The 19,272-nt window shown below is 38.0% G+C and overlaps 1 protein-coding gene across 1 annotated transcript; it reads left to right on the forward strand.

The window, feature by feature from the left end:
* Nucleotides 1–204: 204 nt before the first annotated feature.
* Nucleotides 205–17,743, forward strand: LOC110462142. Its single transcript, XM_021515986.1, has 9 exons — nt 205–316; nt 3,164–3,252; nt 6,944–6,984; nt 7,372–7,447; nt 7,591–7,815; nt 9,198–9,268; nt 11,011–11,285; nt 13,818–13,883; nt 14,856–17,743. The coding sequence occupies exons 1-9, from the start codon at nt 303–305 to the stop codon at nt 15,691–15,693; spliced, it is 1,695 nt and encodes a 564-aa protein (XP_021371661.1). The 5' UTR covers nt 205–302; the 3' UTR covers nt 15,694–17,743.
* Nucleotides 17,744–19,272: the final 1,529 nt, after the last annotated feature.

Raw genomic sequence — 19,272 nt, forward strand, 5'->3', positions numbered from 1 at the left:
GTAGGACTTTTATACCTTCGGATGTACTTTCGACCAAATGTATAACGATACAACGACGATCATCATTTTGACATAATCAACTCGTTTATCTATTTTTATCTGGAAAAATTGAAGGGTCACGTTTGGTTTTATTATCCATGGATATCATGACGTAAGTATGAGCACATGTATCATGCTATCGGTATGTCAACACTGTATACCTTTTGTATTTAATAGGTTGACTCTCATTTGACTGGCAAAGTTTGTTGTTGGATTACGAGATTCAGAAAATTTAGATTGCATATAGAAAATACAAGGTTTTTATGATGATGTTGAGGTAAGTTGGAATAACTTTTTTTTTTAGTTATTACAATTTATGAATCTAATGGTCTGCTAAGTGTTCACAATAACCATATTTCGAACATCTCCTGATTATTAGGTTAACTTTGCCAAAAAGTAGTGACCCATTCCAATCATCTCTCTTCCAGCGTCCGTAAAAGTTCAACTTTTTGAACTTCTTCCAAATAACCAGCGGATGGATTTTTGTTTAACCTTTGTGAGAAGCATCCTTGGTAGAAGAAGGTAAACAAAAATGTGCTTAGGACTCCTGCTTTTGGTTTCTAGGGTCAAGGGCGGGGACAAAATGGGAAAATTAACTAGTTCTTCAAAAATCTTCTTTTCTGGACTCGGATGTAATTTCTCTGCATGAATTGAAAGATCATCAGGGGGTTTATTTAAATTGTAATTGTCAATGCCCCAGGCCATATGTCTCCCATGGGGTGGGGTTATGATTTTAATAGCTCACCTGGTCCAAAGGACTAGTTGAGCTTATGCCATACCGTGGCGTCCGTCGTCCGTACGGCAACAGTTAATTTAAAAGACTTCTTCTTAACCACTGATTGGAATATAAATTTGAAGCATCCCTAGGTGGTGGGGATTCGAAATTGTACAAATGGTGGGGCTGATCCCCCAGGGGGCTGATGGGCGATGCCAGAAGGGGGCAATTTCGCTATATTGCTTTAAGCGACTTCTTCTCTGGAACTGAGTGATGGAAATCAACCATAGTTGACTGGAAGCATCCCTAAGTGGTTGAGATTTAAAATTGTTCTAGTGGGCGGGGGCCGAACATTTGGCTATATTGCTACAAACGACTTTTCTGTATAACAATGCCCTGGATATCAATTATTTTGATCAAAAGCATTTTTGTGAGGCAGGGATTCAAAATTGTACAAATGGTATAGCTGACCCCTCAAGGGGCTGAGGGCGTGGCCAAAAGGGGGCAATTTGGCTATATTGCTATAAACGACTTCTTTTGTAGAGTTATGCCATGGATACCGATAATATTTAGTTGGAAGCATTCATTGGAAAATATTCTTACTTGGTGAGAATTTTCCTTAGAGGAGGATGGTTAAAATTGTAAAATTGGGAATCCTTCCCCAACCTTAGGGGCCAAGGCGGGGCCCCAAAGAGAAAATTAACCAATAATTCAAAAAATTTCTTCTCCAATCTCGGAGGTACTACATTCATTTTCTCTGCATGGAAAGAAAGATCATCAGGGGCTTTACTTTAAACTGTTAATTTCAGGACCACCGAGCTATCCGTTCTTCCTTAAGGAGGGGGTAAAGTTTACTATAGTGTATATAGGGAAATAACACTTTTGGGTATATTTTGACACCTTTCTGTAGGAAATTATTTTTAATTGGTGAGAATTATCCTTGGAGGAAGATGATTTTAAATAGTATAATTGAGATTCCTACCCCAACCCCTGGGGCCAGGGCGGGGCCCTAAAGGGTAAATTAACCAATATTTCAAAAATCTTCTCCTCCAGACCCAGAGGTACTACATTCATTTTCTCTGCATGGAAAGAAAATCATCAGGGGCTTTATTTAGATTGTAAATTTCAGAACCCCCGAGCTATCCGTTCTCTCTTGGGGAGGGGGTAAAGTTCACTATAGTTAATTTAGGGTAATAACACATTTGGGTATGTTTTATCCATTTGCGGCAGAAAATTACTCAAACTTAGTCAGAATCATCTTTGGTGAATGAGGGTATTACATTGTAAAACTGGGATTCCTGCCCCATCCTCAAGGGCGAGGGCGGGGCCCACAACATTTACCAATATTTTCAAATTCTTATCCTTTGATGAAATGACAAGTATTGTATTTCGCTTAGTTTACATGCCGATTTCCACATCACAATCATCTAAACAATAAAATAAAGCTACCGGTACCTATGATATAACTCAGGTGACCGCTAAGGCCCTTGGGCCTCTTGTTTGGGTAGCGTTCCACTCAGCTAGTAGCCTACCAAAGCCTTTCCCAGCTTCTGGAGCATTCTTGGCCGAATATTTCTGGCAGAGAGAGCTGTCCCACACATGCTCGATGGATATCTAGATCCGGCGAGCGGGCTGGCCAATCCATTCGTTGAATAATCTCTTGCTGTAGATACTGCTCAGCCACCCTTGCTCTATGTGTACTAGCATTATCGTCCATAAGTATGAAGTCAGGGCCGATAACGCCAGCATAGGGACCAACATAGGCATCAATGGTTGTATCGCAGTAAATCCGGGCCGTAACGGTACCATTATGGAAGACATGGAGGTCATTTTCCCCCCATTTTCTAACATGTAACGGGGTGGCTACCGAGGTTAAGTTTTTGGGCAAGTTTTTACCCAGACAATGTTGGATCATTACACTTAATACACAGTTATGAGTTATAAGTAATTTATATCGAGTATAAGTAATGTGCTGGACAATATTTATAAATTTCAGGGGCCAAAGATATGTTAAGGTACAGGAAAATCTAAAGAAAAACATAACTAAGGGACCTGAAAATATGAAGGCTATAAGTAAGATGGCAAATGAAATGACGGGCATTTTATCGAGGTTTTACTGTACACTGGTTTGTATTAATATTTGTAATTTTAAGACATATGGCGAGCAATGCTGTTCCCCAACAGCTCTTGTTTTGTAAGGATACCCCCTCACTCAACCTGGTGTTATCAGTAGTAATAAAGAATATTTTTATATGCGAAGTGTGTTCATTTTTATGTATCTACATATGGTTAAAACATAAGAAATTTAACCGGGGGCCGAATGCTGACACCACCTTCACCATTTTCAGTTTTTCATAACCGGATCCGTAAAAGCTAACATTTATTTTTGTTTTAAATTCATGATTTTAGAACCATCCCCCAACGGCAGCAATCAAGAGAGAACAGAGAGGGTGCTGGAACAAGTTCATATCAATCTCTGCGTTTGGCTATCACTTACGGTAAGTGGAAAAAAACATACAAATACCTCTAATTTCAGTACAGAACAAAACAGGAGAATATTCGTCTTATCAAGTAGTATTTCGATCACCAAAAAAATGAAACTATGGCAAAAAAACATCAAAATGGTAATCAACACATTTCCTTGAACAAGTGGGTCAGTCGGACTGCTTTACTCACATTGTATGAACCTTAAATGTGGTACAACGTAAACTATTTAAAAAATAAACTTCTACCAAAGGTTCCGAGTAATGATATCTAATTAGAAGTAAGCTTTGATGTATGACTACCAAGTTTATTCCATTTTTGGTCAAATGTGCTAATTGGTTGATTGTTTGTTTTTTTGTAATGATTAATGGCCCATCGACAATGCAAGTCATTTTAGGCTAACAATACTGTTAAAAGAGACATTCACGAAAATAAACACATCAAACCAAAACTTATTGGCCAAAAAATATGTAAAGGATTAAAGAAATACATCAATATCGAATAAATTGGCTTCACAATGTATGATATTTTATTGTAAAGATCAATAGAGTGTATATAGTCAAATATTAATTGCACAGAAACTGTATCGAATAATCTTTTCATAGACGGTACATCATAAAATCTGTCTCGTATTTGTTCGAAATCAGCACATTCAATCATAAAGTGCTTGACTGTAAATGGTTGTAAATTTTCCTTTAGCAAAATGTAACCATGTGTGATGTAGGTATGGCCTATGCGCAGTCGCAGTAGGATAATTTCCACTCTGCAGTCTGTTCTACTTGTTGCACATTAACCCACATTAGGTTGATTGAATAGCAAATAACTTACTGTTTAATTCTTCTTTCGGTTATAGGTTACGGGCTGCTTTAGCAGCTTTATCTACATTCTCGTTTCCGTTTATTCCGACATGAACTGGTATCCAAATCAAGAACAGGTGGTAAAACAATAAAATTCTGTTAATGCGAAGGGTGATTTTTTGTATGAGAATATTATTCAAATTCCGATTTTTAATACTTTGCAATAGTGACTATTGCTTTGCTATTTTTATTATTTTCAATTTCATCCAAAGCCAGACCAATGGCAGTAGCTTCAGCTGTAAAAATAGATGCATTATGTGGTAATCGGCAGGAAAAAGATACGTTGCCGACAACACACGCTGCTGCAACTTTACTTTCGAATTTAGAGCCGTCCGTATATAAAAGTTTATGTAAAGGAAATCCCGAGATTAACACGGTAAAAGCGCTCTTGTAGAATTTCTGGTATTATAGCATTTTTGATTAATGACAGGTCTAAATCCGAATTTTCCAGTAGTTTTTGAAGTCGTATTTCAAAACACAGGATCATTTTCTCATTTCGTTCGAAAAGCTGTGTATACTTTTGATAAAATACTGATTGGGAAGCTGGATTTTATGGATTTGAGTTTAACTGGTTAGCACACTGTTTACATAATTTTGTTCTTCTATCACTAAGTGACGGTTCATTTGCTTCAACGCATAGGCTGGCGGCTAGTGATGTACGAAAAGAATCTAAAACGACACAAAGCCCCTGATGATGAACTGGGTCAAACATCTGCAAATATGACTAGCGGGCTGACCCATATATAATGGAACCATAGTTAAGCTTGAAATGAACAATTGAGCGATAAAGACGCAGCAACACATCACGGTCAGCTCCCCAATCTGCATGGGATAGTACTTTTAGAATACTGAAAGCGTTTGAGCATTTATGTTTTGAATATTTGATAAGAGGTAAAAATTATCATTTTGAGTCGAAAAAGATTTGAAGAAATTTTGTTTGTTGAACAACTTGAATAATAGGATTATTAGAGTTAGACCTGGATCATTGTGTAATTTTCGGAGTTTGCAGAAATGCATGCATACCGTTTTTAGGTCACCTGCCCGAAGGGCAAGTGAGCTTATGTCATGGTGCGGCGTCCGTCTTTCCGGCGTCAACTTTTTACTTAAACAACTTCTATTCAGTAACCAAAAGGCCTAGGATAATGATATTTGGCCAGTAACATGCTGGGATGAAGGGTAACCAAGTTTGTTCAAACAAATGACCTTCTCCCATTTCCAAGGTCACAGGGGTCAACTATGTTTAAAACCTTTAAAACAACTTCTTCTCAATAACCAAACAGCCTTGGATGATGATATTTGGCCAGTAGCATCCTGAATCAAGGGCTACCAAGTTTGTTCAAATGAATGACCTTCATCCATTTTCAAGGTCACAGGGGTCAAATATGTTTAAAACTTTTAAACAAATTCTTCTGAACTACCCAGAAGCATAGGGTTATATATTTTACCAGTTAGATGCTTGGATGAGGGCTACCAAATATGTTCAAATGAATTAACTTTGCTCATATCCAAGGTCACAGGGGTCAAATATGTTAAAATCTTTGAACGACTTCTACTTAACAAAGAGGCCTAGAGTTATGATATTTGGCCTTTAGCATGATGGGATGAAGGGCTACCAAGTTTTTTCAAACAAATGTTTGAAATCATTATAAACGACCTCTTCTCAATAAGCAAAAGGCTAAGGGTGATTTTGGCCATTAACATGCTGGGATTAAGTACTACCTGGGTTTTTTTCAAATGAATGACCTTCGTCCATATGCAAGGTTACAGTGGCTAATATATGTTTAAATCTTTAAATGACTTGTTCTGTATAACCAGGTCCAGGGTAATGAAATTTTGCCTGAAGAATGTTTGGTTGGACGACTATAAACTCTGTTCAACCTTATGTCCTTGTTCGACATTCAAGGTCACAGGCGTCATATGTTTAAACCTTTAATAGGTTCTTATGAGTCAAACACTGATATTCTGCCTGTAGCTGTATTTTAGTCCACTTTAAAAATGATTTGTGAGAGTAGTACCAGGTTAAGGAAATCATCGACAAAAAGCGATCCTTTGGTCGACGGCCCAAGACATTTAACTATGCTATAATTAGCCGAAATATTGTTATTATTTGAAATAAGCTGTAAGGAGTCTACGTTGGTTCTCCGTCCACTAATTTTCCTGATCATGTTCAAAACTTTTTTTGGTGTTGTTTTGAAAGAGAGTTTGGACACTCGCCAAGTGTTTCCTTTATGAAACGGCGAACTTTTGCCCTAAGGATATTATAAGCATTAAAGTTTTGGTTGGGAGAAATGTTTAAACTTTCTAAGAACAGTAGTTTCTTCTTGAAATGGCGTTAACACATTCTGCATTAATCCAGAACTTAGAGGGTTTGGATTTTATCGTAGATTTGGGAATACTTTGATCGGCATTGTTCAAAAGAACTTCGGTAAATATTTTAATAGGATCATCAATGTTTTCTAATTTGTTCTTTTTAAACTGGTTGTGCAAAGTATTTTAAAAAGATTCCAATCTGCTTTGTATAAATTCCAGCTTGCAGTGATGTCATCGAAAGGAGAACCAATACTCATAAGAAATATTGGTTCGTTAAACATTCTCTATAACCAAAAGGCCAAAAAACGATATTTGGCAATCAGCCGACCTTGTTTCATAAACTCTGGTCAATCCGGTTCAACTGTTTGGATCGCGATCAACAAAACCGGCCCTGATTTCTGTTAAGGGCCCGCTATCTGCTGATGTTCAGTAATGCTGAATTCAAATGATTGATCGCTCCCTCATTTTCCTGTTCCTGATGAAGTAGAAAAAAGTTGAATTTCCAATAATTTACACCTGCAATATTTTTTTTTCACAGAAACAACGCCAGAAAGTTCAGTAGAAAGCCTTGTTTCTACAGTATGTATATTGTATATTGTATCACCTTTACCTGCTTCTGGCACACACACACACAAGTACGCATACACAACACACATAAAGGCACGTCCTTTAATGGTACCAAATGTTAATAGTACGTAAAACAAAACAAAACACAAAACAAAACCAATCCACAATATATGGGATTCCTGCTTTTTTATATTCACCTGACCCCAAATACTGTAGCACTACATATCTAAACTTTATGCATTTTAGCTCACATGGTTTCTTAGTCGCCTCTAATGAGCGTGCAGTGAGTAATAGCAGGGGTGAATGTATGAATGACCCGTCATGAGAAAAGGTTTAATATGGTTTTCAACGCATTTATAATCACCAATAAGATATTAATTTGTGTATTTAAACATTTAGACGTACAACGGTAAAACACGGCGTTATGGGAGTGCCCTGGATTCAGACTCTAAAGCATCAAGTCCATCGCAATACGGTAAAGTACATGTACTATAATATTAAATTTTATTTTTTTACTACTGGATTGCAATATACTGTCCTTTTTTGTATCATTAGAATTGATGCAATATATATTTTTTAGGCACCGCTTGATTATAAATTGTGATTATATCAATACAGAGTGTTCGTACACAATTTTGGAATACGAAGTCTCCAGACAGGACTATGGACGTTTGGACTACAATGCTGAGATTGCACTAAGAATACACTCTCAACTGCCGAATGCGGATCTAAATGAACCAGACATCATCAGATTAAATTGCTTTACTTTCCTGGTATTGATACCGAAAACAAGCGAATATGATGCACTAATCGAGAGCGAACGTGTGACGGACATTACGAAAGGTAGGCTATATCAATTAAATATAACGTGTTATAATACGTTTTGTGCTGATAATTGTACAAAACGAGATTGATATCAGTCATCGGTATACGTGACAGGGCGGAATATGGGCATAGTATTTCAGTGAGGTAGCACTCTTTAAGTTGGCATCAGACCCGCGCTATCGCAAGGACGCAAGCAAGTACACAAAACAAATACACACCACAAATGGCTGTTTATAGGACGTTTAAACATGTCAATGCAGATGAATTGCATGTTCCCCGGATACCTTTCAAAGGAATTGTTATGAATTGCTGTATCGAATTTCAAAGATGGAATTTCTCAAAAATAATCATGCCAATAAACCAACGTTAGTCAGTATGGGGACATCTTTAGCAATGCTTTCATGGCAGTCATTGAAAGGGTTTTATACCCGGTTTGGTTTGGTTTAGTATTGTTTAACGTCCTATCAACAGCAATGGTCATTGAAGGATGGCCTCCCCTGTCCGCGATATGCATGCGTGTAGCGAATGCATGTGTGTTTTGGGAGGCTGCGATATGTTCGTGTTTGTCTCCTTGTGATAGCGCGGAACTGATGCCGACTTTATATTTCTACCTCACTGGAACTAACGTCCTCTCAATAGCTATTGTAATTTAAGGTCGGCCTCCCCTGTGTCCAAGATGCATGCATTTAGTGTATACGTGTGTGTTTGAAGACACCCAGCAGGACACCTCTGCCGGTCACAGTATACTGACAGCGGGCGAACCAGTCGTCCCATTCCTAAATTGGTGAGCGTTAAGCAGGAGTAGAAAGTACCATTTTTACCGACTCTGGTATGTCTCGGCCAGGCCAGAGAACACAACGCCTTCCTCACAGGGGTGAACGCTCAACTAAAGGCCAAATTTGAGGCATTGTCAAGGGAGACATTAGGAAGAAGAAAGTTTAGAAAGAAGAGAAAAGATAAGATCCCAAATTTTGTCGCCTCTTTCGATCATGCAATGGTGGTAGTAGGTACAATTCTTACGCCCTACCTGACCGGATTTTTGTACCCGGGATCTTTCAATGTTCAGACTGTCAGGGTATGTTTTCGATTCGACGAAAGGTTTACTGACTTGGTACTGAAACCAAATATTTGGCTAACTTGACGCTGTGATACACCCGAATAAGGAGAATAATGCCAACAGCCTGCATTATTTGCAAAAACCCATTAGCCTGTCTTTGGCCCCAATAGACGTTCATGCTCGAATTGTTTATTGAGTTATTGAGTCACTCATTAATGATCCAACCGATATATTGTCTGCTAGGAAAGGTGTTAACCTTTCGTTATTTTGCTGAGTTTCTTGTATTTACTGCATATGTGATGTTGCTTTATTATAAGCAGTTAATAAATTATTTTTATGGCAGAATGGCAAGTAAAAGAAAAGGAACAGAGGAGATGGATTGTCCTGTTCCCGAAGAAGGATACACCCATCGAGGTAAAGAGTGATTTATTTCGCACGAACAAAGATAACACATTCTTATGGTAACGGGGATAGTTATGTAAGTCAACCATTCATTGGTCAGGCGTCAACATTTTCCTTTAAACGGCTTTTTGTGAATAATCAAAAGGCCTAGAGTTATTGGATTTGGTCAGTAGATCATAAAGTCTGTACAAATATCATGGCACATATTCAATGTCACAGCGGTCAAAAGTACCTTTGTTAAAAACTTCATATGAATTCTTCTAAATAACTGTAACGGTTCACGTCCTTCGTCCTCCACCGTTGTCTTTCCGGGTTCTAGCGTAAAGTGACGTTTGATATCTTTAGTCTGTAGTGCGACAAAATACCCAACACTATACTGATCGTTTCCAACATTTATTAGCACAGGCAATATTTACAACAACGTTTAGGAATAGTGCCACCTATTATGTGGGTACCCAATAACATTCGCGCCGGCGTTAACCTCATAATAGTGACTTTCACTCGGTGCCACGAGGAGGATCCAACCAGAGGCTCTGGTGTTCCCAAACGCCCCTGCGGCGTACTTGGCGACAACCAGTGCCCAACCGCCGACGTCAACCCTCTGCTGTTCTGGTCCGGTTGTTTTCCTCACTTCACCGAGTGTTTAGCTCTATTGTCTCGCTCACCTGAATATGACCCGCTGGTCGCTGGTTTGCACTGCGACAGTGAGACCGGCTGACGGCCAGCGGTATATATACGCATGAATGAGCCCACATGTTAAGACGCAATCCTTTACACGTAACAACACACATTTGGTACAAATACAGGTAAAAACTAGCATACATTACATAACCAAAAGGCCTAGGGTAATAATATTTTTCCAGTAATATGCTGAAATGAAGGCTATAACGTTTGTTCCTATGTATGTTCTTGACATATATTCTAGGTCATCAGGGCCAATTTCGTTAAACACTTTTGAATATATGAGCGTATGCCGTACTGCGGCGTCCGTCGTCTGTCCGTCAACTTTTTCTTTTGAACGACTTCTTCTGAAGAACTGTAGGACCTAGGGTCATGATATTTTTGGTCAGTAGGTACCTTGGATGGAGTGCTATAAAGTGTCGTCTGTAAAATGACCTTGACCGACTATCAAGGTCATAGGGGTCAACTATGTTAAAAAGTTCAAACAACAATATCCTAAGAACCATTTGGACTAGAGTAATGATACTTGGGTATGTTATGTGGACCAGCAGTGCGAATCTTTTCCTTTATTACAGTAATGATGTCAAATGTCAAGTAATAGCCGGAGTCAAAGGTCAAATTTGGATAAAAGCTTTAAAATTAAAATTTTAAATTTCAAACAATAATATCTTAAGAAGCGTTTAAGAGATGTTAAAATGTATTATGTTCTAGTTACCAAAAAAAGTCTGAAGTCAAGTTTCATGTAAAAAATAAACAGGTTAGCGATACAGGCCCTCTGGGCCTCTTGTTTTGCTTAACGTCCTATTAACTGCTAAGGTCATTTAAGGGCTTGCCTCCATGTGTGTTGTGTGTGAGGGGATGTGTGTACGTGTGCCTTAGCAACTGTTCATAGGACGTTCAACTGCTATAAAACGTCCCACTTTGTGGCGATTGTTGATAAGTTACCAATTTTTGCTCAAGGACATTTTCCTGAAGCTCATAAAAACCTTTTAATACTAGTAATTGGAAGCATTTGTCCATTACCATTCAATTAAAACCTAACAACTATTTTTTCCCATAATTTTCATCGACAGATTACGAAGGAAGAAAATGTGCTTTATCTTACGGAAAACCCTGTCAAAAACTTGAACAACAATTCAGATGTTTGCAGATTCCTCACGTTTTCCTTTGAAAACGAAATATTTGCTTACGCTGAACGAGCTTTACGGTATGTCCAAGACCGACTTGCAAAGAAAAGGGAACACGAACAAGAGACGTTGAGCTTTACCAACATGGAGATTCGTTCTCTTCTTACTAGAAAATTACCAGAACACGACACATTTGCTTCTTTTACAATACCCGAAGAGTCGTAAGTATATTCTATCATTGTGTTTATCTCATAGCAGAACTATCAATCAATCTCCCGTTAGCTTAGAGAATAAATGTTAAACCAAAATCAGATTTTCTAACGATACCAAGAAAATTTTCTCATTTTAAACAACATGCAGGGTTTATGACTGAAAATGCCAAATGGATAAATTTATTGAAATATGTGAATTTAAATAAATTTTCTTAACAATTGTGGGCAAAATGCCATTAACCTTTAATATTATTTTTTCTCATTCAAAAGAAGTTGTTTGCATCTTTTTACATGTTTCACTTCGGCAACCTTAAAAGTAGGTAAAAGATTATTCACTTAATGAGTATATGACCGCCTTAAACTCCAGCATACTCCACCCAGTATAATTATCATGACGTTAAAAATTGTTTAAAAAGAAACCAGAATCTTATAGATATCGCTTGCCACTCAACAGAAGTTTAATTTAGTTTAAACTCATTTTATTGTAAGTCATTACATATAGATTCAGTTCGGAGAAAGACAACACCTGCTGTATCCAACTATTTGAAGTAAAAGGCTAATGAAGTGCCCCGTGCAGAATCGGGGTTTTTCTTCTGCTAAAGGGGACATTGAATAAACCACATACCTGTATGTTTAGCCCACCTGGCCCGAAGGCAAAGTGGGCTTGTGCCGCAGTGCAACGTCCACGTGTCCGTCCGTCCACCTGGCGTCAACTGTTTTTTTACCAGGCGATGATATTTTGTCAGTGGGATATATTGTCAAGTCATTAAAAATGGTAGATGTTATTTCGTGTTTAACGTTCAGCATTAGGGGTAATAGAAACAACTGGTTCACCCGTTGTCAGTGTAATGTGACCGGGCGGAATGTGTGCTAGATGCCTTGGTATGGTATTTTAGTGAGGAAGCACTATAACATCGGCATCAGATCCGTGCTATCGCAAGGAGGCAAATACACCAACATACCCTACATCATGCACATGCACGCATACATAACACAAATAGAAGCACGTCCTTGAATTACTATAGCTATATATTGAAAGGACGTTAAACTATATCAAACCATCCCTATTCTCACCTGAGCGAATGCTCAACATTGAAGCAAGGCGAAAGAAAATAATAGGTAGAGAAATATCAACTTGAAAATGTGTGCAACAGATTTCTTTTGGTCACATTTTCATCCAAAAGTAGAGGGCACAATTGCAAATCCGCAATTATGCAGGGGTTCCCTCATCAGACACCTCTTACGATCCATGTCAAGGAAATGTTCTGAGTAATATTGATATAAGACCAACTCGCACACAAATTGAGTAAACAAGCATTAAATATACATATAACAAGATTTATTCACAAAAGTGAAAAAATAACATGGCACATTTATACACATTCGAACCCCTTCGCTCCTCAATGTCTCAAATTTCATCCGGTTCTCACAAACCGAACAAGAATACACCTGGCATATGACAATCAATGCCATGTAGATTCAGTATGAACACACAGTTCTAGATATTCATTGCCCTAACATTACAATATTTCAGGGCTAATTCCACTGTATCAAACACAAAGTTCTTAACCAGCATACATTAAGCTTCGAACACATCTTTTTTATGTTTACATAATATAACCCAAGTTTTTTGGAACACAAAATTCAAAACTAAACCTCATAACAACTGTCATTATGACCAGGAACACAAAGTTCAACATTAAACAGTCACAATACACGACATCACCAAACCCACAGGCTGTAATAGGGCTTTAGAGTAGGTAAAATTCATCAAACGTCCACTCATATCATGTCCAATGATCAGCTGACCCTCGTCGACGTCAGCGAGACGTTTCACCGGAAGTGACATTGACCTGTCCCTCCATTAATAACACTGGTCCCTTTGGTACCCCATGGATGGTAGTTTTCTATTCATACCCTCTAGGCTGGTACTGTTTTTCAATTCCTCAAATAGGTGTAATTCCTGCCCCGTACATTACAGGTTTCCACCCCGAACACACAGGTGTTTTGTTATGGCCCAACATCGGCCTCTCTTCACTTGACAGTTACCAAAGATGATGTCTGTCAACAGGCAAACATCTCTACCACAAGTTTACAACATTGTGAAATGTTAACGCCCATATAAACAGCACCAGCAAGCCATTTTCCACACGACGGCTCACACCGCCTCACAGTGTCTGCGAAGATGGCAGACAGCAACCTCCCCACATGGAACTCGCTCGCTCTCTGATTGGTCAATAGCACCGAATCCTAGCAATTTGATTGGATAATCAAAATAACAACTTTGTTACGTAATAACCGGTGATAGAGAAAATAACTACCGTATTTACCCATATAAAGATACCATATTTACACCTGTCAAATACCAATCTTGACAATCCATTTAGTAGGTAACAACAGGTTTATTATTATCTCGGCCAGAACTGACAGGTGGAACATGAATGTGAAACAATATTGTTGAAATTCATTATGTTAACTACTAAAACAGTCCTGTTGTAAAATATTAACATTAAATTATTAGTTTATTAAACTCTTTTTCAGGATCGAAAACGGCGAATTGCAGCGCCCCTCTTATCGGCTTTTATCGGAGGCACTTCAAAATATAAGGTAAATTAATTCTTAATCCAAACTTAACAGCATTGTTTAATTGTGCTTATTAATCATGAGATTGGGGGCTGATCAAATTTTCCGCCGACCGTAGTCTGTCGTCCGTCTAGCCTTAAACTATTCGTGTTATCAGTAATTCTTGAAACGTACTTACTGTTATAGGTTTCATATGAAGGTTTCAATGAGTAGAGGCACGGTAGTCTAGTGGTAGGACGCCGGGCTTGTGGCCGAAGGGTTTCAAGTCACGGCACGGCACTGTATTGTATCTTTGAGCAAGATATTTTACTCCGCTTGTTCCGGTCTACTCAGCTGTAAACGAATACGTGTTTAGGCAGTGCTGGAATTGTTGAATGCTAGCTGTGATCGCCGAAATGGCAGAACCGGCTGTATGCTCCCCAGGGAGTTGAGAAAGCTATTGGCTGGTTGCAAAGGCCCTATAACCACGGATAATGTTTTTTTGCCGAAGGCACTCAGCAGTTTCTATAATGGCTTCGATTTGGTTGAAGCATTTTGAAGAAAGCCTAAAGCGTTTTACTTAAAACTTGCACACATTTCCTATAAGGTCTCCAGCAATTGCACTTTCCGTGACAATCTTTAAATCCAAAATGTCCACCTTTGCGTCTGATTATCCGATTATCCGTGACACTTTGACTGTTTTAAAAGAACTGCTGCATCAATTTACTCACAATTTAGTTAAATGATTAAATGATGTCCCAATCAAATCCTTAAATGTTAAAAGGACGTTAAACAAAATGAAACCAAACTGAATTCCAATCAAGTGTTAGTACTTTGGGTGCGAGATGACCACTGTTGCCTTTGATTGGCTGAGGTATATTCGATTTAAAATCATGTGAGCGTTTAGGCCTATCTTAATTCATTTGCTCTTTAAGGTATATTGCACTACCTACAGAGTTATACTAAACACAATCAAATTTAAATTGTCAGTAAGTATAGCCTTTGCTTTTTGTTTAGTGTGCAGGATTGTGATATCCGGGGCTTTTGCAACACTTTTGACGCGTTCCTGGTTTTCGTAGCCGAACTCAAACAAAGTGCCGACAAGACAGGCGTTGTGGATTGTATCGAAAAGTGCTTGCATGAACTGCTAAAAGAGAAACCACAAATAGTCTGGGTTGAAAAAATAACAACGGCTGACCTAACTGCTCAAGGTTTTAAACTTACAAACACAGAATCAAAGCGATGGGGAACCCTAGGCTGTTTCGGCAAAAACGCTGACAATTCGTTGGTAGCAATAACCGCTGGGCATTGTGTAGAGACAGAACAAACAGTCCACATAGAAATCAACGGCACTCTGGAGGAATTGGGGCAGTGTGTACAAAGTCATAATTCGGCTGAAGTTGACATTGCGGTCATCAACATTAACGATTGTATGGAACCTCGTTGCACCTTTCAGTTTTGTAATGAAAAGGACAAAGTCTGCAAGGCGTCCGTATATCAGGGGGCTCAAATCAAGAATTGGCCGGTGCATAAAAAAGGAGCTGCAACTCAATGGACCAAGGGCGTTGTATACTGCGAGGAGGCTTGCGTGTGTAACGAAAAAGGAATTATCATCAATGGAAACGTGAACAACATTGTCTTCGCAGAGGAGGGCGACAGTGGAGCTATCGTGTTCTTCTATGATCCAAACGACATACATAACAGGGAGGTGAAGCTGCTATCCATAGTATCAAAACGGGTCGATGTGGGAGGAGGCGCCATTCCAGTCGGACTTTCTAGAAAACCAACACTGACTCGAAGCTTGAAAGATGGACTCGATAAAGTCTCGAATATAAAAATAAAATGTAATGATTGAAAAGACAACTCTGGTGACTCACTGACTATGATAGAATTTGGAAAATTGCTTTTAGTTTTGATTGATAGGAACAGTAAATAAGGAAGAACGAGAAATGGACTGTGCAATTAAGATACTACAGAATACAGATCATCTCGGATTACTCTTATTACCATTGCTTGAATACGCCGTATTTCTCGAATTCTGTTTTATCCCTGACTACCTGGGACCTAAGTCTTATACCTATCAATTCGTTGAACAGGTAGATACACCCGCGTGTATAGCCGCGTACAGACGCGGCAGACTGCGGTGCACGCTCATTGTGCTTATTCCGATGTCGGCCAGACGTTGGATAATTAAAGGATTAATGGCAGTATCTGAACCGTTACCCTGTTTCAGCTAGCTGCATTATCATTATGTGTGCATATTTATTATTTCCAGACGATGTTTTGACATCGACGATTTGGCGGAATAATTAATTCACTGGATGTGCAAATCCATATTTCAGCATGGCAGTATTAAGCGGAAATCACATAGCGGATTCCTAGCCATCTTTAAAGGTATTCAAACTTCGTTATCAATCAACATAATAATAACAGAGATTCAAGATTCCTTCGTTTTGATACTTTGTAAAATTAACATAGCCGAATATAGTATGGCGGACTATCGAATATAGTATGGTGGACTATCAAATTGACAAGTACGTTCAACATTCAGCTATTTTTTTTTAAATTTTACTCCATTTCTTAATACCGAAGGCTACATGCTTTCATTGTTAGATATGTTATGCATTGTTACATTAAATGCTGTCCTTTTTGACTGAAATCATATTTGGAAATCAATAAATAAAGCAATGGATGACAACAAAAATAAGGAATTTCATAGGAAATATCTAGATACAAAATTATAACAAATGCATGAATCAGGGATCTCATTGCTGCTTGCAAAAGCACAAAATCGAAATACAAAAATGAGATGAATATTGTTGACAGAATAATACTCTTTTGGACAATATAGATGTGATACATTGAACAAAATGTTACAAATGGTTTTGATTGTACTACACTTGCATATATTAAGTGTTTTGAATAGATATGTTTGTGATCTTGTAGCTTCTAAAAACACTGTTAATGACTTTGATGGTGAAAATGCAATGGGGAACGGGGGGCAAACAGGTATTAAAACATTACAAAAAATATCAAAATATTTACAATTAAATGTTTTACGTTACTTAATACTTAATATGTGTGTTATTAATTATTTCAAAATCAAGATGGGAATGCTACTATTAAAAATATTTGTATCTCAAAATTATTCAGAAACATTGTTAAAAAGTGTGTTAAGTTTTGTAGTGATGAGAATATGTATGTGGTCACAGGAAAATAGGTTAATATATGAGCTCAACATGATAACGTACGAGTCAATATTTCTTTTTATGCGCGAGGCCAAAATTTTGAATATGTGAGTTCATTATGTTAAATGTGCGAGTTCAAAATGTGAGTTAAATATGTTGAATATGCCAGTTCAATATGTTATTGTGGAGTGCAATATGAAAAAAGGTTCGAGTTCAATATATTAAATATGAGAGTATAATACGTTTTAGTGCAAGTTCAATATGTTTTTGTACGAGATCCATGTTTTCTTTGTTAATTCGACATTTCAATGTTCGAGTTTAATACATTAAAGAGTGAGTTCCATATTTTTGTTGATATGCGAGTTCGTTATGTCAAAGGTGTGAGTGTAAAATATGGAAGAGTGGGTTCAGATATAATATTAAACTTAGGTCAGAATGTTGCATGTAATTAAGAGTTCAACGTTATAATTAATGTGGGAGTTCAACATGTAAATGTGCGAGGTATATATGTTAATGAGAGATTCTTTATAACAATGTGCAAGCTCTACAGGTTAAGGTGCAAATACAATATATTATTGTGCGATGTCTGTGCGAGGTCAATATGTTAATGTACGAATGGACCAGTTCAAAATGTAAGGTACAATTCATTCATGTGACATTTTCATTAAGTTAATGTGCGAGTTTATGTCAATTGTGCCAACCGTGTTGATTGTGAATAAAAATGATTCTTAAAAAAACTCCTTTACTTCTATATCTACTTTCCGCAATTTTTGCAATGCTCGCACTGTCTTTCGTCCCACCTGATAAAATAATGACGATATTGTGATTGCCTATTGCAACGTGATGTTTAGCCGTAAATGATTTGCATTGTCGATGGGCCGTGAAACAAAACGAACTAAAAGGTGAAAGTTAAACGTCAACTTTAGAAAACAAGAGTGAGGTATATGCGCATGCGTGACGAATGTGGACAGTCATTTCGATCGCTCCCAATAAGCCCCTATCTTTTAGGTCACCTGAGCTTTGCTTAAGTGACCTATTCTAATCGCTTTCCGTCCGTCGTCGTCCGTCGTGCGTAAACGTTTTAAATTTTCAACTTCTCCTCAAGAACCAGTGGATGGATTTTTTTTCAGACTTAGTCAGAATCATCCTTGGTAGATGGGGCTACAAAAGTATAAAATTGGGATTCCTACCCCAACCCCTGGGGCCAGGGCACAGGCCCCAAAGTCAAAATTAACCAATATTTCAAAAATCTTCTTCTCCAGACTCAGAGGTACTATAGTAATTTTTTCTGCATTGAAAGAAAGATCATCGGGCGGTTTATTTAAATTGTAAATTTCAGGACCCCCGAGCTACCCGTTCTCCCTTGGGGAAGGGGAAGTTTACTAGAGTTTATATAGGGAAATAACACTTTTGTTATTATTTTTGCTTGATGAGAATTATCCCTAAAAGGCTCAAAACTACGAAAACGTCACTAAGAAAAAGGTTGGACCTAAACGAACTGAAAAAAACCGGAAACTGAACCTGCAAAATCCAAACGTAACAGTTCGGACAAAGAAAACCGTGATTCTTTGGACTCCGCTCGTGATAGATTGTCCGACAACATGGGCATGCATCTAAGTGACAGAAAAGACTCCCTAGAAAATAGCTTGAATTACGAATAATATATAAACAAAATTGTACCTAAAATTTCAGAAACTGTAGTTAAGGAAGTAGAGAAAGTGATAAAGGAATTTGACTGTAGGATTTCAGGTCTAAAAATAAATGTGCATAAACGGATATCGGAGGCCCAATGCAGCGAACCGTTAAATGAAACAATAGATAGTGAAATAAAAAAGTTCAGGACGCAAATAGAACGAAAATGATGGGGATGAAAGCGATGTATCAACACCCACTTAACGATTCCCGGCTGGACAACAAAGATAGCACCGTCAATTGAACATTTGTATAAAAAAAAATGTTGCGAATGTTAAAAGAAAGTGGTGAAGTCGGAAACGCAACGGAAACGCAACGCAAACACAAAAACCGTTTAAACACGCCCCTAAAACGCATTTCATAGCAGCCATATAATGGTAACAGGGTAGTTGTGACGAACTTGTGTATTGGGTAACCTGATGTTGTCCATCAAAGAATTAAAGTAGCAGGAAAGCTTCTAAAAGTAAACATCACAATTTGTCACCGATCTAAGGAATGCAAACTTCAAAGCTATGAATGACTGGTTAAAACTTTAAAATACACACAGTAGACAT

The sequence above is a fragment of the Mizuhopecten yessoensis genome, unplaced genomic scaffold (genome assembly GCF_002113885.1).
Source record: "Mizuhopecten yessoensis strain PY_sf001 unplaced genomic scaffold, ASM211388v2 scaffold10751, whole genome shotgun sequence".
In the NCBI taxonomy this organism is placed as follows: Eukaryota; Metazoa; Mollusca; class Bivalvia; order Pectinida; family Pectinidae; genus Mizuhopecten; species Mizuhopecten yessoensis.